Here is a 25,178-nt window from a genome sequence, read left to right as displayed (position 1 = left end):
GCCATGTTGTTACTCTCTCAATCAAGGGACTCTAGAAAAACCCTGACGTATGTCCTCAATGTAAGTGTCAGCATTTTGTGTTGAACACAAACACCAGCAGATGCTGACGTCGCAGGTGAAAGGCTTTAATGGTCGTCAGTGTTCCACTGAATCCCCATCTAGTTGCTTTGGCTGCATGGAATCCTGTCTGCACAAAACCTCCACTCATGCAGGGAAATGCCACGTTCCCACCAAACTGATCAGACAAAATGCAAAGGCAGTGAGTAACTTAAGTCTTTGCTTTGTTATCTCAAAATATTCTAGCAGCTGCACTTTCCCTAAAAAACATTTACATTACGTTGAAACAAACATGCAAATCAATACCAAACCTTTAGAAATATGAGGCACCAACTCTCCCTCAGGACGACAAACCAATAAAAGATCAATAATTCTATAAACCTGCACAAAGCAGCCAACAAGGAAGGTCAAGACACAGCAAATAACATTAACACAAATGAAGCATGCAGCCTCTGTGAAATCAGGGTCACAGTGAGGCCAAAGGTCACCGAATACATCAGCAAACCCCGAGGAAACAGAGGAGGTGAGAACAGCAGAGGACGCAAACACAGCACAGAATGAAGCCGCAGCACTTTATCCCCAGCTCACATTCATTTTTAATGAAGTGTAATAAGTCACAACACCAAGCAGAAACGCAATCCCCCACGCAGAGCATCGAACAGCAACACTTCCTGCCACGGCGCCGAAGGCAACACCGAGGTCATTGCAATGTTTTCAACACATCTGCAAACACAAACCGGTCTCTCCAGCAGCCATGACACCCAGGAACAAAAACCCACTCTGCACCTCAAGACTCTGAGCACAGACGACAAGGCTGGTGCTTCAAAGCAAACGGCCTTCTCCTCAGCGGCCCCGCTTTTTTATTCATGAAATCCAGCACTTCAGCTTGGCCTTTGAAGAGGAGATTGAAACATCAAGTAGCTGGCACTGAAAACACACTTCACAAAAAAGGCGTCCAGGATGTTACCGCTCGCTGCAGGCGGTGAGCACATTCAAGAAGGAAGCGGGAAATTACCTTTCACCGTGACGCTGCCCGTGCTGCTGGCCACGCCAAACAGGTTTCTGGCCACACACGTGTAAAGACCTGCGTCCAACTTGGTGGCATTCCATATGCGAAGGTTCCCGTTATCCAGAACTGAAACCCTGTTGGTGAACAAAGCAAAAAGACAATTGTGACTGATGGAAGACGTGACACAAAGGCAGCATAGATTTTAAAAATGAAAGCAACAAATGAGCAAAAGCAATTTCTTGCACAGCTGAGAACATTTCTCTTCTGCATCCAGTTAAATTCTGTTCCTGTGAGGGTTTGATTTTTAGGGCTGATTAATTCTGCACATGACTTCCAGATATCTAAGAACAAAGTGGCTTTGTGCCCTTTAGACAATGACCACAAGCGCCTAAAAAAGGTCAGAAGGGCCGGAACAAAAGTTGACATTTGGTAAATAACAAGCAAAAATGGACATTTTGGCCTTGAACCATAAAGTAGAGTGAGAAAGCATCAGCAGACCAAGCCATCAAAGAGTGTTGTGTTTTAATGATGCGCAGTGCTCTGCTGAATCTGCACACAAACGACGTGTGGATACTAAATCGCTCCATTTGCTTCTGAACAGAGTCATAGGAGTCAAAGCCATTCAAGCACACGGCACAGTTAACATCACAGGTGCTCTTTTGCACAGCACATGACGCAAAGCGCCCGTGGACTGAAGCATGCACAAGTGCAGAGGTGAGCACACAGAGAACTCCTCTCCTGAGCTCTGCTGGTGGCTCCAGTTTACATCCCTGCAATCCTATTTCAAAACTGAACCCATGTTATTTTCACCGTTCAAGACTAAATTCGGACAGATTTTTATTTTTTATTTTTAAGTAAACAGAGCAGCAGAATCACACCAAAGCGTGCATTTGTTTTTATGGTCCTCAACTTTTCACAGGAATACATGTATCTGAGGAGCATTTGTGGTTTTACTCAATTTTCCCTACCACATATAGGAACTTCCATCCCACCATAAGTGGCACACTACTTGTTTCTGCCTGATTTTTTTTACAAGGTCTGCCGAACAAACACATTTCCATCTTCACCTCCTTTGTAACCTGTGGTGTGAAAAAAGAAAGCTGACCCTGATGTATCAAACACACTGTTTATTTATTTTTGTGTTTAAGATGACATATTACTGTTATATTTCACAACTTCGCTTCATGGTTTGCTTCTGTTTGCTGGTCACAGGATGCAAAAAGGAAAAACCTCCACAAAATACACACGGATGAAGACAGTCAGTTGGGTAAAGTTCCCTAAATACAACAAAAGGTAAATGACTTTTAAAAAGTTACTGCACCATAAGAACAAAATTTTGTTAACCAACAACTCACGTTTTTGGTCAAAGCACATCAATGCAGAACAGTTAAAGCAGATGGAACTGCTGTTAGTGGACCAAAATATTTCTGTTGGAACAGCTATGGATTAGGAGGAGTGCAATTTAAACCACCAATGGAGTGAATATTGTTGCCAGAAGACGGGAAGGAACACACAAGGAACTCTTGATCGTCCAGGAGACTCTGGAATGCTCTTCGCTGGTTCACAGCCCATGCCAGAGGCACCCATAAAGGAGTGCCAGCACAAGGAGAGCCGGTTCCAGTTGTTGGTTGTAAGTTTATCATTTCACTCCCACCATTGTTGAGTTTATTTGCTTGTTTGTATTCGTATGTCAGAAATAAACAAGATGATTTTGAGTGATTTTAAGTTATAATGAATTTGATTTGTTTGTCACACGGCACACGGCGATAGCTGAATGAAGGGAAAAAGTCAAAATGTCACAAATCGTTGAGATAAGGTGGATGAATGATCCTGCACCTTTCCCATCACCAAAAACGCCCACAAATCAAGGAACAAAACAAAACCGAAACTACAGAGAGAAAAACGCTTTAACCAAAATCAAAAGAAGCATTCAGGATGACGTGAGCGACAGCAGGTATGAGACCGAACGCAGCCAGCCCTGTCCTCGTGTCCACAGTACGTGCAGGGGTGGGATTTGGTTGTCTTGACAACAGGTGAGAGATGTTCAATCAATCAATCTTTTTTCTTATATAGCGCCAAATCACAACAAACAGTTGCCCCAAGGAGCTTGTTGTTTGTCTTCACAAGAATAACGTGTGTGCACACGCAGGCCAGACACAAACGGTTGGAATGTGCGTTAAAGTAGTTTATAAAATGTTCTTACCACTATTGTTTCAGTATGAAAACGTTGCTTTTCATCCCACACATGGACGAGTCATCAGCGATACAAGGACATCACGTTCAGCTTGTCTGAGCTTTAGTTATTGATCCCTTCAGATATCGTCAACGTTCATGCAAGACGTTGGACTTGGGTTGTTTGACAAAGTTGGACAACAGTCAAATGGATGAGTGATGTCACGGAAACTACACAAATAATAAGGAACCGTCAAAACAGAAAGCAAAACGGAATACGGATGAATTGATGTTGTCGTTGGGATTCCCTCATTTTTCAACAGTTTGAAAATTCTGATGAAGCGCCAGCTACAGAAACGAAGCTGTGAGGTGGTTAAACGATTCTTCCGAAAGTCAACGTAAGTCCAGTTTTCTTGTTTCGTTTTGTTAGGGACGTGTGACCGGGGCTTTATGACAGCACTTACAGCAAGAATTTTTTTTTTTAGTTGTGAAATTGTCATATTCCTGAAACTGTCACTCCTCCATGATGACAGACCTTTAGCTAACACACATGAAACTAACAGAAAACAAACACAAACATTTAAAAATAAAGTGGCAAAGTGAAAATCGTTGTCCTTCTAATGCTACAGGAAATGATTTTGCTGACTTAACAAAACCCAGATGTTGATAGAGTAGATGTTGCTGGGGGAGGTGATGGTCTAGTGGTTAAGGTGTTGGGCTTGAGTCCAGAAGATCATGGGTTCAAATCCCCACCTGACTGGAAAATCACTAAGGCAAGGGTAAGGCCTTTAATCCCCTATTAGAGAAAAAATTACTCATAACCATCCCAAAGACGTATCGTTATCTTTGGCTGCTTTCAGTGATGCCGGAATTTGGTTAGACTCTTTCTCTCCGATTGTTCTGTCTGAGTTATTTTCATTAGTTACTTCCTCCAAACCATCAACATGTCTATTAGACCCCATTCCTACCAGGCTGCTCAAGGAAGCCCTACCATTAATTAATGCTTCGATCTTAAATTTGATCAATCTGTCTTTATTAGTTTTATTAGTGGCTTTGCCTTGCAATATGAAGCGCCTTGGGGCAACTGTTTGTTGTGATTTGGCGCTATATAAATGAAATTGATTTGATTTGATTAGTTGGCTATGTACCACAGGCTTTTAAGGTGGCAGTAATTAAACCATTACTTAAAAAGCCATCACTTGACCCAGCTATCTTAGCTAATTATAGGCCAATCTCCAACCTTCCATTTCTCTCAAAAATTCTTGAAAGGGTAGTTGTAAAACAGCTAACTGATCATCTGCAGAGGAATGGTCTATTTGAAGAGTTTCAGTCAGGTTTTAGAATTCATCATAGTACAGAAACAGCATTAGTGAAGGTTACAAATGATCTTCTTATGGCCTCGGACAGTGGACTCATCTCTGTGCTTGTCCTGTTAGACCTCAGTGTTGCTTTTGATACTGTTGACAATAAAATTTTATTACAGAGATTAGAGCATGCCATAGGTATTAAAGGCACTGCGCTCGGTGGTTTGAATCATATTTATCTAATGGATTACAATTTGTTCATGTAAATGGGGAATCTTCTTCACAGACTAAGGTTATGGAGTTCCACAACGTTCTCTGCTAGGACCAATTTTATTCACTTTATACATGTTTCCGTTAGGCAGTATTATTAGACGGTATTGCTTAAATTTTCATTGTTAAGCAGATGATACCCAGCTTTATCTATCCATGAAGCCAGAGGACACACACCAATTAGCTAAACTGCAGGATTGTCTTACAGACATAAAGACATGGATGACCTCTAATTTCCTGCTTTTAAATTCAGATAAAACTGAAGTTATTGTACTTGGCCCCACAAATCTTAGAAACATGGTGTCTAACCAGATCCTTACTCTGGATGGCATTACCCTGACCTCTAGTAATACTGTGAGAAATCTTGGAGTCATTTTTGATCAGGATATGTCATTCAATGCGCATATTAAACAAATATGTAGGACTGCTTTTTTGCATTTGCGCAATATCTCTAAAATTAGAAAGGTCTTGTCTCAGAGTGATGCTGAAAAACTAATTCATGCATTTATTTCCTCTAGGCTGGACTATTGTAATTCATTATTATCAGGTTGTCCTAAAAGTTCCCTGAAAAGCCTTCAGTTAATTCAAAATGCTGCAGCTAGAGTACTGAGGGGGACTAGAAGGAGAGAGCATATCTCACCCATATTGGCCTCTCTTCATTGTCTTCCTGTTAATTCTAGAATAGAATTTAAAATTCTTCTTCTTACTTATAAGGTTTTGAATAATCAGGTCCCATCTTATCTTAGGGACCTCATAGTACCATATCACCCCAATAGAGCGCTTCGCTCTCAGACTGCAGGCTTACTTGTAGTTCCTAGGGTTTGTAAGAGTAGAATGGGAGGCAGAGCCTTCAGCTTTCAGGCTCCTCTCCTGTGGAACCAGCTCCCAATTCAGATCAGGGAGACAGACACCCTCTCTACTTTTAAGATTAGGCTTAAAACTTTCCTTTTTGCTAAAGCTTATAGTTAGGGCTGGATCAGGTGACCCTGACCCATCCCTTAGTTATGCTGCTATAGACATAGACTGCTGGGGGGTTCCCATGATGCATTGAGTGTTTCTTTCTCTTTTTGCTCTGTATGCACCACTCTGCATTTAATCATTAGTGATTGATCTCTGCTCCCCTCCACAGCATGTCTTTTTCCTGGTTCTCTCCCTCAGCCCCAACCAGTCCCAGCAGAAGACTGCCCCTCCCTGAGCCTGGTTCTGCTGGAGGTTTCTTCCTGTTAAAAGGGAGTTTTTCCTTCCCACTGTTGCCAAGCGCTTGCTCACAGGGGGTCATTTTGACCGCTGGGGCTTTTCCGTAATTATTGTTTGGCCTTGCCTTACAATATAAGGCACCTTGGGGCAACTGTTTGTTGTGATTTGGCGCTATATAAATAAAATTGATTTGATTTGATTTATTGTTCCCGGTGTGTAGTGAGCGCCTTGTATGGCAGCACCCTGACATCGGGGTGAATGTGAGGCATAATTGTAAAGCACTTTGAGCGTCTAATGCAGATGGAAAAGTGCTATATAAATGCAGTCCATTTACCATTTACCATTTGATAACCATTGCATTCTGGGTTGATTTTCCCTATATGTTCTAGGGAGAATTGTGGGGATGTGATTGACTCACTTGATAATCCGAGAAGCTGATGTTTCTCAGTTTGCACTGATCACTGCACAGCTGGCTGTTGAACTCAATCTTTTATTTGCACAATTACCAAATAAAAACATTTCCTTTTTAAAAACAAGATTTGGCCCTCAGAAAGTAAAACTACGTCTTGAAAAAGGAGGAACAGGTAAAAATCTGGGTCATTTTATATTTGGTCCAATTGACTGCTGACAGACCAAATACTAGAAACTCAAATCTGTTGTTTTCTGTTTTGGAGCAGTAGGGAATGGGCTACAGAAGCTCCCTGTGGGCCTCCACCCCCAACCTTTGAGATTATATTTTTGTGATGCCTTCGAATGTCCTGAATATGAAATCAAATGTTAATAAGTTGGGAAGAACATGGCGATATGCTATATGCTGATATGAGGTACCATCAAATGTGATGGTGCTATATCAGACTGCACACTTTTAATCATTCCTGCGGTTCATGTGCCATGCATACAAATGAAATTCCATTTGAAAGCTTAGCTTCTAATGAATCCCATGAATATAACAATAATGTGGTAAAATATACTTCACCTGTCTTCTAACAAATAATTGATATAATTTTAGATAAGCTAAATTACATTACTGATAATTAAAATATCAAAATGACTGACCTTTCTCAGAAAGTTTTGAACAACTTTTAATGAATTCTCTAGAATATCACAATCTGAGACAAAACCAATCAAAAGACATGGAAAGACAAAAGCAGTTTTATGACAATGGACCAGAATCAAAATATAACAGCTGTAGGGGTCTGTTCTCTTCACTGTCTGTACTGTCTCTATCAGATTGTCCCCGAACGTCTGGCAGAATGAATTCCTCATGTGAATCATCAGAATCAACATCGGAATCCACTGGCTCATCAAGGATATTTATGAGTTGTTGTGGAAGAATGTCTCTCTACCATAACAGCTCCAGCTTGTCATGTTTCACTTTGCATCCATGTTCAAACCTTACAGCAGGAATATTTGGTTTTGTGATATGCATCTTTCAGATTCACACCTGATTGGTCATCCATACCCAGTGACAATTCACAGGAACTTCTTCTGCATGATGGAAGTGTTCTGAGCTCAGGAGTCTTTGATGGGTTAAGTTGAGTTGCTCAAAGTTCTTTTATGCAAATGCATCAAAGTTCATTGACCTTTTGTCACTCTGGGACCACCACAGGTGGCACAAGTGAAATCTTATACCCCATCACACATACGCCGACTGAGGCCAAATGGCGTCAGAATGGCACATCCGACCACAATCGGGAAGTACTGAGGTGCGGTCTGAAGACCAATGGACAGTAGTCTCTGAGCAGTCTACATATTTGGTCCCATTCGCTCAGCTGTCCCAACTGTGTTGCACATGTTCAAAGCACTCTTGGCCCCATCGAGATGGTCTATGCGCAGTTTTTGCATCATCTGATCGCAATCTACATATTCTGACAGTGTCAAAACAGCATCTGAAATTATCTCATCATGGTTGACTGAGCTCTGAGACTGATCGGTCACAGCAAAGCCTGCTGGCATGTTGTACCACAGATGTCCACGTCCACTGGACCAAAGCCAGGGAGGGCAAAGGAAATGTTATATGGCACCCAGTCATCATGTACAGTGGGTGTGAACAGCGCACAATCAAACCAAAAGTAACGTGTGCCGCTGTGCCTCTTCGTGGTTTCTTGTGCAGTAATCCGTCATAGCGCACATCAGGCACGGAGCTGAACAGACCTCACGGCTGCAATATGCATATTATTACCTGATCACCATCTACTCTATAGGAGGTGTGATGTGGAACTGTATCACCAGGACATGACATTATTAAACATGAAACTCACCTCCAGCATGGAACCAGGACAGCGCAGAGTGCAGAAGATCCAAACCACAGCCTGTAGTGAAAAGCCAGCACCAGGCAGCTGTGTGCTGCAAATAACCACACAAAAATTAAATCCCATGTGATAATCCAACTGACATCACGGTGTACAGACTTGTGTTGTGCTCCTGAAGTGAGCAAAAAAGAAATTAAAGTTCACTGGAAAGGCTGCATCAGACACAGCCTTGACACATGTGGTGTGAGTCTGGTCCATACATTGGTTGTACTGTGGTGTTCAATACCGGCAGGGACTGTGCAAAGGGAGGAACACAGCACTCCCTCCTACTCCAGTCCCATATTTGCCATCCAGACACTGGGCAGTCTTCAGTGCCTTTTGTGGCCATCTGACGGCAGTCTGTATCATCTACCTGTTGTCCACATGCTCTCTGGATACCATCGTGCAGGAGCGGAGGAGATAGTCCAGCTGCGTTCTGATACGGCTGACCACGCCTGTTTTCTTGCCAACTGCGTGCAAATATGGAAATATTTGCCGTGACGGGCTGGTTCCTGCACATTCTTGCTATGTGTGATCAGATCTTCTGGTATGTCTCATGTTTCTCCAAGCCTGGTCAGTGCAGCTGCAAACTTTGGATTCTTCTGAATCACGCAGCTGCTGTGAAAAGCTGTTGTGTTTCCACTTGCATGGAACTGTCGTACCATGCATTGTTTTATTTTTACATTTTTACCTCCGCCAAGGAGGTTATGTTTTCGGTCTCGTTTGTTTGTTTGTCTGTCAGAAGGATAACTCAAAAAGTTTTGAATGGATTTTGATGAAATTTTGTGAAGTGGTTGGAAATGACAAGAGGAACAAGTGATTGAATTTTAGTGGTGATCCGGATCACAATCCAGATCCCGATGCTAACGCATTAGCATGTCTACGGCATTTTCAATGTTAAAAGTTAGCATTAAGCAGTTGCTGCTGTCATCACGTTCGGGTGCATTTGTTTTCAAATTGTAATATTTCTTAAATTTATTTTTGTTTATATATTAATAATCTAATGATTATTATATACAATTTTAGAGAAAGAGACAAAAAGAAATAGATCACTGTGCCAAGGAGAGAATCTCTTTAGGGTCAGTGACCCTATGGCCTTGTTTAGAGAAGTGTTTCATAAATGTTAAAAAATTAATATATTTGCAGTTTCATTGAAAAATAAATTTAATTTTGTCTCTTATTTGTTTTTGTCTATAAGCACATGCAATATCAATATCAGTGCTCAGATGACAGTAGCTTCTGGGAAAGGTGCAAGTTGCAATAAACTGTGATGCCAAGCGCTAAGGATACATGCTATCCAGTCACAGCAGATTAAACTTTTTTTTACTACTGAGCAAACATCATTGTTTTTAGGTTCAATGATTCCACGGCGTGTAGATGTTATGGCGTCAGTGACCCCATGGCCTTGGTGGAGGTTTGCGCTCTCTGAGTGCTTCTAGTTTACGAGGTTTATTAGAAAACTAACCGGCAGTTTTCTATAAAAAAAAAAACCATATGGATTTGAATCACGTGCGATTACACCAGACATGCTTGAACCCTCGTGCGCATGCGTGAGTTTTTTCACGCGTGTCGGTGACGTCATTCGCCTGTGGGCAGGCTTTGAGTGAGCACTGGTCCAGCCCTCTCGGCTGAAATCCTTTGTCTGAGACGCTGCTGGAGACGGCATGCGTTGCATTATCAAAATTTTTTCAGGACCTGTGAGGGATATCCGAGTGGACACTATTCGAGAAATTCAGCTGGTACTCGGTGAAAAGTTTAACGGCTGATGAGAGGTTGTGGAGTTTCTTTCGCTTTAAGGACAGCTCACAAAGCGGATCGGCGCGGTGCGGTCAGAGGTGGCGTCCGTCTGGCTGTTTTGAGCTGAAAACATCCTAATTTAAGGCTCTGTTCACCCAGGACGTCGTCAGGGAACAGAGAAGTTTCAGAAGAAGTCAGCATGAGGAGTTTATGCGGACATTCCACTGTTAAAGGAGATTTTTTAATGAAAGAACGTGCGGGCAAATTCGCCGAGTCGATTCCGTGACGACGACGCAAATCCGTCTGTGCCGCGACAGGAAAAACACCTCCGTGTTGAAAACCATTTGTAAAATTCAGGTGGCTTTTGATGGCTTTCAACAAGTGAGTATCTGAGAAATTGTTTAACAGCTTGGGCATGTTCCAACTTGCCCGTTAAGGTTTCCAACAGAGGTGTTTTTCCTGTGGCGACCCCCCGCAGTCGGGTCCGGCCCGACATGCGAATCTGCCCGCACGTTCTTTCATTACAAAATCTCCTTTAACAGTGGAATGTCCGCATAAACTCCTCATGCCGACTTCTTCTGAAACTTCTCTGTTCTCTGACGACGACCTGGGTGAACAGAGCCTGAAATGTGGAAGTTTTCAGCTTGAAACAGCGAAACGACGCCGCCTCGTAGCGCAGATCGCCATCAGGCGCCGTGGACCGTCCTTAAAGCGACACTTACACACCAAAATCTCTCATCAGCCGTTAAAATTTTTACCGAAAACCAGCTGAATTTATCGAATGGTGTCCACTCAGTTGTGCCTTACAGTTTTGAAAAAAATTTGATCAAACAAAGCAGCAGTCTCTGAGCCATTCCTAAACAATGACAAAAAACGAGAGGGTGGGCGACTCCTCACTCAAAGACTGCCCACAGGTGAATGACGTAACCGACAGGCGTGAAAAAACTCTTGCATGCCCACGAGGGTTCAAGCATGTCTGATGTAATCACACGTGATTCAAATCCATATGGTTTTTGAAAAAAATAATAAGGTCGGATACTTTTCTAATAGACCTTGTACTTATTTTTCCTTCACAGCAGCTGCTCACACTGTGTTCCCTTGTGCATGAACCGTTGCACCAGTATCATGCATGCCTGCCCATCGGCGCGATGTTTCGAGCTCTACCGCCGTGAGTTGCCCTGGAGTTGTATTCACACTATGTGTGAAGGGGACCTTAGGAATGGATGTGTATTAACAAATGGACTGAAGATAACCAAACAGAACATGAAATGACTTGGTCTCATACTGTATGCAATGAAACACAAATCAAAGTAAATGTGGGAATCACAGTGTGTTAGTTTTGTTTGTCAGTTTTTAATTTGCATATTACATACATTCCAACTTTGATTTGGTGTTATAGACAAACTCACAACGTTGTTCTCATTTCCATATTTCTGTCTGATTCTCTTCTCTGAAAACTGAACAAGCACAAAATGGGGATTTTATTGTGAAATTCCTGCATAGCCACACTCAAAACACAATAACTCAAAAAACAAAACAGAAATATGAGCAGTGACCGTCGGTGTACTGTGCAGCGTACATTTAATGAGACTGATCACCAAGCTATGGACTAAGACGGACATCTTCTCTGAGGGCTTTTCCACAGCAGGAACTACAGTGCTGTGATGAAGGTAATGTGCACATACTGTGGTCGCGTCCTGAAGCTGCCATGTATGAGGTGCATGATAACTGTGTCCTTTGAGAGCAGAAACACTCTGCATTGGATTTTTGGCAATCATGTGCCAATTCCATGAGATTTTGACATTAAAACACGTGATCAATGACCATTACTGACTATGGAGTTAAATTTGTCTCATTAATACCTGCAAATGTGTATTTGTTAATAAAGAATGTTTTCATTTGTAACAAAAGGCATTTGTGAAACTGAAAATTCTGTTTGTTAAGTGTGACTCAGCATTTGTGGATCACCGATCAATCAATCAATCAATCAATCAATTTTTTTATATAGCGCCAAATCACAACAAACAGTTGCCCCAAGGCGCTTTATATTGTAAGGCAAGGCCATACAATAATTATGTAAAACCCCAACGGTCAAAACGACCCCCTGTGAGCAAGCACTTGGCTACAGTGGGAAGGAAAAACTCCCTTTTAACAGGAAGAAACCTCCAGCAGAACCAGGCTCAGGGAGGGGCAGTCTTCTGCTGGGACTGGTTGGGGCTGAGGGAGCATTCGTCATTTTGCTCAGTTACGCAATATTGAGACATTCTGAGCACAAAGCTGCTTAGAGGCTCACAAATACGTAGGTTACTATTCACACTCCCACCCAGTAGATGGCAGTGTTGTTCTAGGCATTTTGATGGGGGGGAGGTGTGATCTGGCAGAAACTCAGAATGTGTGTTGGTACATGTGTCAGTTAACGCGCAAAGCTTCAGATTTAGCGCGTTACTTTAAAAGATATGTGTGACATTTTCACTTTGAAAAAATTAGAGTTGCCATTAATATTGATAAACTGTCTGGAATTAGTTTTGTTTATGAGCAGATGTTTCAGTGATCCACAAATGTTGAATCACACTTCACAAACAGAATTTTCAGTTTCACAAATGCCTTTTTTTTTAAACAAATAAAAAAAAAAAGATAGATTTACAAATACACATTTATTTGTAAAAACCAACACACAAGTTACAAATTGGAAATTTGTATTTGTGGATCCCAGAACACGTGCAAATCAAGAACTATTTGTTAATCACCCTCTGCGCATTTGCAGGTCTTAATGAGGCAAACTTAACTCCATACATATCCTCCACAGGTCTGTAGACATGTTTCAGAGAGGAGAAATTTAGTTTATGTCTGATATGGAAAGTCAGGTCCTCTTTTCCCTCTTGTGGATGTGCTGCTGTCCCTGTCCTTTCACCACATTATCTACCTCCTCTCACTTTCTGTGACGAATGTGGTGGCATTTTCCTTTCACTGACATTCCAGAAAAAGAAGACGACTGAATGTCTGCATAAGTGATCATCACTTCGAACTGCACGTACTAGAAGAGCGGCGGAGGTCAAACACACACGCAAAAGAAATGAGCCACAGCGCAGCGCTGCTGAATAAGAGATGCACGCTTTACTATTAACACGTTTCAGTTGTGCTCTTGCCTTTCCTCTGCAGCTCTACAGAACAGAGCGTGTGTCCTCACGATCTGCCCATTACCCACCTCCATCCCGAGAGGAGGCAGCGCGGGGGCAGGCATCAATAATTCAGAGGTGAGATGAACACAAGTGCCACTCCTTTCATCATTTCTTCACACAACTTTCATGGACACGGCAAAACTCTTCCAACTTGAGGTGATTATTTGCAACCCAGCGCCACGGCCCATCTGAAAAGGACAGGTGTATTTTGGAAGCGATGATGCCTCAGAGGACAGGAGCTGGACAGTGCTGATCCTCCCTCCTCAGCGACGAGATGAAAGAGACAAAAAAACATCAGTCAGAGGTGGCGATCAGCGGCGCTGTGAAGTGGAAAGAGCCCGGTCCAAAGTGAAAGCTGGCTTGTGTTCCTTCCTTACTGTGTCTTTGAGACGCTGTTAAGAGATACACACACGCTGCTTTCTGTTCGCTCCCAGTGCATTCAGGAGCTACTTGAAAGCTTTGTTGTTATGTTTCATTCAGATGCTTTGTCTTTGATCTGTTCAACAAATTCTTCATTGGTGAGTGGAAACTGTGACGTTTCAAATAACGACTCCCAGAAAGTGAATGAAAACCGTGCGCTGAGAGTGTCAGCACTAGACAAAGTGTGGGTCTAGAATGTAGCACGTGTGGTGGCAGCGTTAGTCTGCTGCTCAAATAATGAAACGTTCTTCACTCTTCTTCTGCGCAAACACTGACTCACTGATGCCTGATCACAATACGAGATACTGATTTTGATATTTGATGATTCTAAAATCCATTAAACAGATATATCGATCAATATTCTGTTTTTCCACAGACATAAAGCATGAACAAAGATGTCCTCAAATCGACCAAACATAATGCAGTTTGAATTTAAGCTGGTTTTACTGGCATGAGCAGAATTTGTACAAAACACTGATTTTCAATACTGACTTACTCCCATTAATGGCCACAAGGGGATGGAGCCGATACCAACAGTCACAGGGTGAGAGGTGGGGTTCACCCTGGACAGGATGCCAGTCTATCAGAGGGCCACATATAGACATGAAACACAGTCACACGCACACCTACAGTAAATTTAAAGATTCCAAATCACCTAAGTGCCATGTCTTTGGAGTGGGAGGAAGCTTGAGCACACAGAGGGAACCCACACAAACTCCACACAGAAAGGACCAGGTGGGAAGTGATCCCACAACTTTCTTGATTTGAGGCAACAGTGCTCACCACTAAGCCACCGAGCAGCCCATTTGTACAAAATCTGAAAATATATTAGTTTTGATACATAAAACGAACAACAGCAACAACACCACAAAAAAACGTTTAAACTCCTTTGATGGAGCTAATTGTAAAAGCTCCACGTAGTGCTCTTGCAGTAATGATAAAGTCCATTTTAAATGAAGAAGAATGACCTTTATTGTCAATGTACGAGGTCTGTTAGAAAAGTATCCGACCTTATTATTTTTTTAAAAAACCATATGGATTTGAATCGTGTGATTGCGTCAGACAAGCTTGAACCCTCGTGCGCATGCGTGAGTTTTTTCACGCCTGTTGGTTGCGTCATTCGCCTGTGAGCAGGCTTTGAGTGAGGTGTGGTCCGCCCCTCTTGTCTATTTTTTATTGCGAATAAATGTCTGAACGATTTAGAGCTTTGCTGCATCAATTTTTTTCCAGAAACTGTGAGAGACCTCCAGGTGGACACCATTTGAAAAATTAATATGGCTTTCAGGGACAATTTTATGGGGATTAAACAGATTACGGGGTGTTACTGCTGCTTTAAGGATGGCCCACAACTGCTGAGAGCGCCCCCATCGACAGGCTGACAACCAGATCATTTCCAACGTGAAAGCTTTGTTGATCCGGGACCTTGTCTGACTTTCACAAAAAAGGCAGAAGATGTGGACATCAGCACTTTTTCCGGCACATTCCACCGTTACAGGAGGTTTTTTCATGGAAAGAAAAGCAGAGGGACGCGCCACGGCTCCATTCATTACGTGGGACAAAACCACCTCGGTGTTGGTCTCCCAGGACAGCTTTCAGGTGGATTTCAGATGGATTCCGGTTGCTTTCCAGTCGTGTGAATATCCGATTGTGATTGTGCATGAGCTGGACATGCCAGAACATGTCCCGTGAGGCTTCATCACGGCGTTGCTTTGCGCCGAGCGGCTGCACCACGACGCGCGGAACTCCTCCGCACGTCTGTCTCAATGTGCCGGAAAAGTGCTGATGTCCACGTCTTTTCACAATTCCTGTGCTAGTCAGAGGACATACCGACAGCGTCCAATTTAAAAATGAACGGCACATTTCACTGTTAGTTAGTTTTTGTCATGGAAAGAGAAGCTGCTCCACCGCTTGTCGGCCATGGCGCCATGTTCTGAGTTGATGCCACTCTCTCAATTAAGGCACTCTAGTGGTTAGCACTGTTACCTCGTATCAAGAAGTGAGCTTCTTAAAGCATCAGAGCTGGTTAAAATTTCGTCAATAACTCATTGTGATGTCTAAATTAAAACACAGCACGTGACACCATGAGTCTATGGACAGCATGAAAGTTGAGTATAAAATGACTTATAGACTCATCAAAGCCACCTGGTGTTGACACTTGTGGCATTTATTCTCATCACCCTCCTGCTGTTACCACCAGTGATGCCGCTAATAAACTCTAATCTGACCACTTTTTACTAACGAGTAATTTAACGCGTTAATCTTTCCAAATCAGTAATCAGATTAAAGTTACTTCTCCAAGTCACTGTGCGTTACTATTATTTTTGCATTGTGGGTCAATAGCAGCATTAAACTTGGTCCGTGGGCACGGGGTCGGGGTTCGACTGAACTGCCCACTTTAAGCGAGATGTGAGCTTTTCATCCGCGGTTTTCTGCAGCAGCTACGACTCGTCCTCACCTCTTAAAGCGACAACAGCACACCTGCACTGAGCTTTACAAAGACATTTTTATGCTTTTTCCCTCCTTTATTTAGAATTCTGAGCTGAGCCGCTCCGTATCTGGTCGTTAAAAACAGCTGATCCACCGTGATGCGTCAACAACTAACACTATTTTCCACTCAAATGCACCTAAACTCTCTTTCTGAGGACCACATGATGTGAAAACACAATAAAACTTTCTTACCTGTAAATCTGGTCATGTTTTCTGCATAAATGTTATCCATTCTTTGTGCTCAAACACCAAAGCAGGGGCAAATCCAGATGGAATGGGGGCGTGGGGCAGGGATGTGCACCCCCCCCCCACAACACCCCTAGATTAAAGGTCCCGTTTTGAAGCCTTTTTTTTTTACTACAACTACTAATACTACTTATAATAATAATAATTTCGACAAGTAAAATGTTTAGAGAGAATTTAAATGTTAGAAAAAAATGTAAGAAAGAATTTAAGTTACATTTATAAACAATGTAGGTTTGAAATTGCAAGTTTTACTGTTACAGTGCTGTCAACAGTTAAATATGAGGTCAAGAAAGATTATTTTACTTTTTATAAAACAAGTATTTCTTTTCATTGAAGTCAAGAAAGGGTGACTATAAAGTGAGTTTGGGCAAAACAGGTATCATTGTCATGTTGAGGTTGTTGTCGGCAGCTGGGGAAAGTAACTAAAAAAGTAACTAGTAATCTAACTTAGTTACTTTTACAATTGAGTAATCAGTAAAGTAACTAAGTTACTTTTTCAAGAAGTAATCAGTAATTGGATTACTTTTTCAAAGTAACTGTGGCAACACTGGTCACCACACACAAGCACCTCAATCTCCGTTTCACAAAAGCTTCTTTTCTTTACTCTCTCGTTATTCTGGTGAGGAACACAAGCAGCACACAGTTTTTAAAGAGATGGAGTTTTGTTAATATATGCCTAACTGAGGGTGTTACTGACCACGAGTGTCCACAAGCATGTGCTTTAGAAGATGTGGGATTTATCAACACCTGATACTTACTGAGCATGACCAGCATGCACATCTTGGAAAAATATGGATTTAAAACCAAATAAATAAATAAATAAAAGTAATTTTGTACTTACACACGCTAAAGTTTCTTTGTGCAACAGCAGAACCTTTTCTGCACACAGTTTGATGAATGAGGCCCCAGGATGATAAGGCTAAAACGGCAATGTGACTGCAGGGTGTCAGCTTTCCGCATCTCTACTTAATTAACAGGGTAAATAAAACAAGCTTGTGAAAATTGGGATTAAGATTCTATCAGTGAAATTACTCAGGCATGAGACCACAGGAAGAGCTCATCACAAGCTTAGGGTGATTTCACCAAATCATTAGTCTCAGTTAGTCCTTCAATACACAAACTTATTACACAGCTTGCACAACTCATTCCTGCAGCTTTTCTCTTGCAAATAACTAAATACTTCAAGCAAATGAAAAGCTGTGAACAGAGTACTACATATGTTTGATACTGCTTTCTGTCTGCTCACTGCTTTAAACTTACACGTGAGGTGCAACGGGTCTGTGTTACTATTTCCACATTTTTCACTTTCCTGCCAGTGAGTGATGTACCTAACCATAACTAGATTAGATTAGACTGAACTTTGTTCATGCCTTGGGAAGACTCCCTCAGAGAAACTGAGGTTCCTGCAGCATTGTATAACAGCATACAGGATAAGAAGCACACAGAGTATCAAAAGTGAAAGTTAAAAAAAAACAATTTGCAAATATAAATATAAATACACAAATATAACTACCAGTCATACTGCTCACTACTGGTTTACTGGCTACTACTGCTCCTCTCCTTCCCGTCCTCTGTCTTCCTGTTACGCCTCTTCCTCCCGAGTGAGGAGTTGTACAGTCTGATGGTCTGAGGGACAAATGTGTTTTTCAGTCTGTTGGTCCTGTACTTGCGAAGGAGCAGTCTGTGGCTGAAGAGGTTCCTCTGGTTGCTGATGACGGTGTGCAGAGGGTGACTGGCCTCATCCATAATGTCCAGCAGTTTGTCCAGTGTTCTCTTCTCTGCCGCCATCACCACTGAGTCCAGCTTCATGCCAACCACAGAGCCAGCCCACCTGATCAGTTTGTCCAGCCTAGATGTGTCCTTCTTGGATGTGCTGCCCCCCAACACACCACGGTGTAAAAGAGGATGCTGGCTACGACTGACTGGTAGAACATCCACAAGAGTTTCCTGCAGATGTTAAACAACCACAGCCTCCTTAGGAAGTCCAGCCTGCTCTGCCCCTTCCTGTACAGGTGGTTGGTGTGGGTTGTCCAGTCCAGTTTGCTATCCAGCCACATCCCAAAGTACTTGTAGGCATCCAAAGCCTCCACCTCAGCTCCTTCAATCAGAACTGGTCACAGACTTGGTCTGGACTTCCCAAAGTCAATGACCAGCTCCTTTGTCTTTGAGGTGTTAAGCTGTAGATGGTTTGTGTGGCACCACACAGCAAAGTCCCTCACTAGGCTCCTATACTCCTCCTCTCTGTCATCCCTGATGCATCCAACAATGGCTGTGTCATCTGTGATCTTCTGGATCTGACACTGCTCAGAGTTGTTGCAGAAGTCCGGGGTGGACAACTGTATCAAATCATCCATGTTTAAAACGCTGCTGGAGTCCAGAGGCTGTAGTGTGAAGAACATGCGGCCAAAGAGGAAGGTCACCACATCCTCTGAGGTGCAGCATGAGCTGGGACCAAAGTTCAATGGTTGATCTATGCTGTTGACTGCATTAAAAAGCCTGAGGCGTCAGAGTTGGGAGGGGGTTCTCTGGAAAGGTCCCCTGCAGTGCGTTGCCTTGGCAGCAGCATAAATCATGCCCAGTAGTGCAGCACAGACCCAGGAACCTAAAACCTGCTGAGATCCATGCAACGTTGGTGCTCCATCTCCAGTATCTGGCTCTGGGAGCATCATGAATGAATTCATGTGCATTCTGATTTAACAACTTTGAGACCACAATGTTGGAATTCTCTGTTAACTTGATGACTGGGTGATACATGGACATTCACTTCTGACAGTTGTGCAGCAAAGGTGTAATTGATATTGATTTCTGCTGAAGCCACAGCAGTGCTAGTGACTCTCACCTTATCACACGCATCATTAGCCGCAGCAAACGATTGCAGTATTAATGCATGGAGCTATGAGAAGAGAAGACTCATTTTTAAGTGATTTAAAACTCAAAGTGGTGCCTAATAGATTCTAAATGCCATAGTTAATTCCACAACAAAAAAAAACACCTTCAAAGCTCCATTGACTTCAGCTGGCCACACTGAAGAAAGGTGTCAAGGCACAGCAGATGAGGTTTGACTGAATCATGTCACAGAGTGTCCACTTACAACTGACAACATTTAGTCAAGTAAGGACATATGAGTCCAAAAACCAGAGTTGTTGACTTCTGGCTGGAGGTGAAAAACATCTCTTGGACTTTTTTTTTTTTACACTCAAAGAAATATGTTTAAGGTGTCAGAAGGTAAAGTACAAATACTGTAGAGCAGCACTGTGTCTGCCATGGCTTTCAGAACCTCCTGCCATTGTACTCTGCTTGGTACTGAACCAGTGGCACAACTGAGTACCGAGCTGTACAGCCATCCACTGGAGGAGACCGAGGGGACACCCACATTTCACTTAGCTGATGGATGGTTACTTTTGAGAGGCAGGCATGGACCAGGATCCAAGGCAGTTCCATCGTGTGGTGAATGACATGATGCATGGTACCAGCACATGCTTGCAGACCTGACCTGAAACTTTATGTGAAACTGTGTCGGAGAACCATAATTCTGTCGGATCATGTCATTTAGGTCTAAAAACAGCCCAAACAGGAACAGCACCAAGGGCTGGTTCTCAGAGGTCTTTGAACTTGTTACATAATAGTAGTGATGTAGTACTCAAATCCTATGTTGGACTCTAGACTGCTGGAGACCACTTCACTTTCCAAGTCTCGTTCTACTTCAAATCAAATCAATCTGATTTATGTAGCGCCAAATCACAACAAACAGTCACCCCAAGGCGCTTTATATTGTAAGGCAAAAGCCATACAATAATTACAGAAAAACCCCAATGGTCAAAACGACCCCCTATGAGCAAGCACTTGGCGAGTGTGTGGGGGTGGGAAGGAAAACTCCCTTTTAACAGGAAGAAACCTCCAGCAGAAGCAGGCTCAGGGAGGGGCAGTCTTCTGCTGGGACTGGATGGGGCTGAGGGGAGAGAATCAGGAAAAAGACATGCTGTGGAAGACAGCAGAGATCAATCACTAATGATTAAAAGCAGAGTGGTGCATACAGAGCAAAAAGAGGTGAATAAAAAGAAAATCTTGATCTTAACTCAGCCTCAGACTAGAATTGACCCCATCATCTCCTCTACATGAATTCCACTGTTTATCCCTCTGGAGTCCTGGGTAGAACTCAGTGTTTTTGACTACATTTGGTTTTACCTTCATAATTTACCTTAAAAAACAGTTTACCTTGCCTTGTTTGGTGTCATTTCTTCCAGCATAACCTCACCAGTGTGACTTTACAGTTTTTCTTTCATTTTGACATACTGCATTAAAACAATAGACCTAATTATACACAAAAAACTAAAATGTACCACTTAGAAAAACAATTCCTGTCCAAGAAAAGGTCCTGTGCTGAAGAAAACAGGCCTGACACTTCCTCATGTTGTCCACCAGAGGCAGCACTGGGCCCTTGGAGGCTTTTTTTCCCCCTCTTCTTTGATTGACATCTGGTGGTTTTTACTGTTTACGTCATGCCAATTCCACCAATGAAAAAAGTGACTTTTTTGCACCAGCTAGAGGTGTTAAAAGAGGCAAACACAGGTGTCAGGCAGACAGACGTTCACGCGTGCATGAAGGCAGCGCACATCCACATCCAAATACAACCCCAATACCAATGAAGTTGGGATGTTGTGTAAAATGTAAATAAAAACAGAATACAATGATCTGCAAATCCTCTTCAACCTATATTCAATTGAATACACCACAAAGACAAGATATTTAATGTTCAAACTGATAAACTTTATTGTTTTTGTGCAAATATTTGCTCATTTTGAAATGGATGTCTGCAACACATTTCAAAAAAGCTGGGACAGTGGTATGTTTACCACTGTGTTACATCACCTTTCCTTCTAACAACACTCAATAAGCATTTGGGAACTGAGGACACTAAGGATAAATTTGAGGACTAATGTTGGCTTTGTGAAGCAGTGCTTCATGTGTTCCTTTGTTGTAAGAACGTCTAAAATTAGTAAATTACTTTTGGTCCACTGTCTTCTTCTCTTTTGAAGTTAATGAATGCTAAAGTAACACTTTGCCTTCTTACATTTGTGATATTTTCTGGTATTTACATCAGGAGATAAACAAATCAGATTGCATGATTTTATCCTGTAGGTGGCAGTAATGAGCCAAAGGATACATAATCTGCCAGTAAACTAATAGAAGAAAAGTTTATTTGAATTTTATTTTAATTTAGGGGATGGTCCTATACTGTTACACAGAGAGATGCGTATGCAGAAAAGACTGTTTGTATTCTGTTTAATTCTGCTGCTGCCCCCTAGTGACCGGATGCGAGTAGGGTTTAGTTTCTTTGTCTGAACACTTGGAAGACAATTCGTTTGGGAAAGCCTTGTCTGCAAATACGGATACGTTCAAGAACACCATTGCATCGCAGCTGGTCCAGAACCAGATGAGGGTCAAGTTTACCTTTTTCTCATGATTCGGGATAATGCAGCGAACAAAGTTGGGGTTTGTGCTCTTCAGTGTGGCCATGAGCTTGGACAGCTGCTCTTTGTACAGCTAGCCCACTGTTTGGAACATGCCCTTGTGGGTCTTAAATGCACCGGGCATCTCGGACATACCAGTGACCTTATCCAGACCCACAATGCGGTCCACATCCTTCCAGAGCTCAGAAACAAACTTGTCAGCGGACTGATTGAGCAGTGTAGCCACATTATCGTTTAATGGGTCCATGTTCTTCATCAGCCACGCGTCTGCCTTGTTGTCTACCTTGCCAGCATAATGGATGATACAGAAGTCTGCCTCGTCTTTTAGTTTCTTGGGCTTGAGGAACTTTGCGTGGTTGCCCTGTTCTTGGAGGACCTTTTCCACAAAGCTTTTGTCTGTGGCTTTAGGAAACCAGCACTCCTCATCCAGCAGTGCAAGAATACCAGGAGGACCAGGGGGTTTCTCGATGAGGTCAATGTAGGGCTGCAAGTCAAGACCAAAGTCAATAAAGCTCCACTCAGTGCCCTCTCTCTGATACTCCTCCTGCTCCAGGATGAACATGGTGTGTTTGAAGAGCTGCTGCAGTTTTTCATTGGTGTAGTTAATACACAGCTGCTCAAAAGAGTTGAGCAAAAATCTCAAAGTCTGCAATATCCAGGATGCCGATGAAAGAAGCTCCCTGCGTCTTGGTCTTGTCAAGGGCTTTGTTAATCCTCATGACCAGCCACCGGAACATTCTTTCATATGTAGCTTTGGCCAGGGCTTCAACAGCAAACTCAGCTTGTTCTTGGGTTTGAGCCTTTTAAACATAGTCTCTGCCGACCTTGATTCTGGGTGACAGAATGGCCTTGGTGAAGTCTGTCACATTCATTCAAATATGATGGCACACCTTTGAGCAGCTGTATTATCAGGCATAGACGCCTGGTCTGTGTGGCGTTCCTTCTTGAAGCTCATGTTTCCAAGCTGAAGCACAGAGGATACCACCTTCAGCATTCCCATCTGCTCTTCATTTGGGATACCCATGATCTGCATTGCCTCCATGGTCTCTGTAAACATGTCCTTGTCTTGATCAGAGATGTGCTGGACTATGCTAGACAGATAGCGAACAAAAAAGACCTCAGGCTGTTGAAGATGCCTTCATTTTTTATGTAAAACTGAAAAATAAACAACGTGTGTCAATGGACACCTTGTGAATGCATTCAACATTCAAATTAAATACATGAATTAAATGAAAATGTATAAAGTGCATACAAATTTAACCAAGATGTAGCATTTTAACTTATAGGTCTGCATTTCTGTTCACGCAGGTAATAGGAACGTGTTTACCTCAATGCATTTTAATTGTAATAGCATAGCATTCACTTGGAGCTAGCAGAAAGCTAGCAACCTGCTCATGTAATTTGCAACTAATATGACAACGTTCATAAATTGCCAACACAGAAAAACAAATATTTCTAATCAAAGTAACGTTACAACACCATAACTTTTGCTAACTTACGGACAAAGATGCTCCAAGGCTTAAAGAACACGGATGAAACTGTGTTTGAACCACACTGTGGAATGGCTATGTTAGTCTGACTGACCTTTTTTTGAGAGAAGAAGAAGAAGGAGAAACTAAACCCTACTCGCATCCGGTCACTAGGGGGCAGCAGCGGAATTAAATAATACAAACAGTCTTTTCTGCATACGCATCTCTCTGTGTAACAGTACAGGTCCAGTGGTTAAAGCATTGGGCTTGAGACCAGAGGATCCTCTGTCCAAATTCCAGCCTGACCAGAAAATCACTAAGGGCTCTTGAGCAAGGTCCTTAATCCCCTAGTTGCTCCTGGTGTGTAGTGGGCACCTTGCATGGCAGCAGCCTGGCACTGATATGTAAAGCGCTTTGAGCGTCTGATGCAAATAGAAAAGCGGTATATAAATGCAGCATTTACCGTTTAATTTAATGTGTGTAGTGGTGACTGTAATATTCCATGGTGCCTTTAAAGGCAGTTTTTTCTGACTTAGTGTTGTTGGGACTGAACTTTCATCAAGTTGTGACCAATGAGAGGAAAGGAGACGTCACTCACTGTTCTCACCTTCCAAGTCTGTCTGTTTATTTGACCAGTGAGTGAGTGAGAGAGTGAATGCTGAACGTTGTACGTGTGTAGGTGGAGCTGATGGAGTGCATGTCACAGGTCTGTATTCAATCAATCAATCAATTTTATTTATATAGCGCCAAATCACAACAAACAGTTGCCCCAAGGCGCTTTATATTGTAAGGCAAAGCCATACAATAATTACAGAAAAACCCCAACGGTCAAAACGACCCCCTGTGAGCAAGCACTTGGCGACAGTGGGAAGGAAAAACTCCCTTTTAACAGGAAGAAACCTCCAGCAGAACCAGGCTCAGGGAGGGGCAGTCTTCTGCTGGGACTGGTTGGGGCTGAGGGAGAGAACCAGGAAAAAGACATGCTGTGGAGGGGAGCAGAGATCAATCACTAATGATTAAATGCAGAGTGGTGCATACAGAGCAAAAAGAGAAAGAAACACTCAATGCATCATGGGAACCCCCCAGCAGTCTACGTCTATAGCAGCATAACTAAGGGATGGTTCAGGGTCACCTGATCCAGCCCTAACTATAAGCTTTAGCAAAAAGGAAAGTTTTAAGCCTAATCTTAAAAGTAGAGAGGGTGTCTGTCTCCCTGATCTGAATTGGGAGCTGGTTCCACAGGAGAGGAGCCTGAAAGCTGAAGGCTCTGCCTCCCATTCTACTCTTACAAACCCTAGGAACTACAAGTAAGCCTGCAGTCTGAGAGCGAAGCGCTCTATTGGGGTGATATGGTACTACGAGGTCCCTAAGATAAGATGGGACCTGATTATTCAAAACCTTATAAGTAAGAAGAAGAATTTTAAATTCTATTCTAGAATTAACAGGAAGCCAATGAAGAGAGGCCAATATGGGTGAGATATGCTGTCTCCTTCTAGTCCCCATTAGTACTCTAGCTGCAGGCTTTTCAGGGAACTTTTAGGACAACCTGATAATAATGAATTACAATAGTCCAGCCTAGAGGAAATAAATGCATGAATTAGTTTTTCAGCATCACTCTGAGACAAGACCTTTCTGATTTTAGAGATATTGCGTAAATGCAAAAAAGCAGTCCTACATATTTGTTTAATATGCGCATTGAATGACATATCCTGATCAAATAACTCAAAGATTTCTCACAGTATTACTAGAGGTCAGGGTAATGCCATCCAGAATAAGGATCTGGTTAGACACCATGTTTCTAAGATTTGTGGGGCCAAGTACAATAACTTCAGTTTTATCTGAGTTTAAAAGCAGGAAATTAGAGGTCAT

General features: G+C 42.5%; 2 protein-coding genes across 2 annotated transcripts in view; both read right to left on the bottom strand.

The window, feature by feature from the left end:
• Window positions 1–25,178, bottom strand: part of LOC117507665 (contactin-4-like) — a 641,244-nt gene that overhangs the window by 71,127 nt on the left and 544,939 nt on the right. Inside the window, 1 exon segment of the mRNA XM_034167486.1 lies at window positions 1,073–1,200. Within this exon segment, the coding sequence (XP_034023377.1) occupies window positions 1,073–1,200 (128 nt within the window).
• On the bottom strand, window positions 21,874–22,906 carry LOC117507662 (myosin-9-like). The gene has a single exon (XM_034167485.1). The coding sequence runs from the start codon at window positions 22,400–22,402 to the stop codon at window positions 21,914–21,916; it is 489 nt and encodes a 162-aa protein (XP_034023376.1). The 5' UTR covers window positions 22,403–22,906; the 3' UTR covers window positions 21,874–21,913.

Source organism: Thalassophryne amazonica, chromosome 3, assembly GCF_902500255.1.
Source record: "Thalassophryne amazonica chromosome 3, fThaAma1.1, whole genome shotgun sequence".
In the NCBI taxonomy this organism is placed as follows: domain Eukaryota; kingdom Metazoa; phylum Chordata; class Actinopteri; order Batrachoidiformes; family Batrachoididae; genus Thalassophryne; species Thalassophryne amazonica.
The sequence above is the reverse complement of the archived record's forward strand: the minus strand, read 5'-3'. Positions and strand labels throughout refer to the sequence as shown.

What these genes read in the sequence shown, in the direction of transcription:
- LOC117507662 (XM_034167485.1), bottom strand. Translation starts at nt 22,402, where the DNA reads ATGTTCATCCTGGAGCAGGAGGAGTATCAGAGAGAGGGCACTGAGTGG.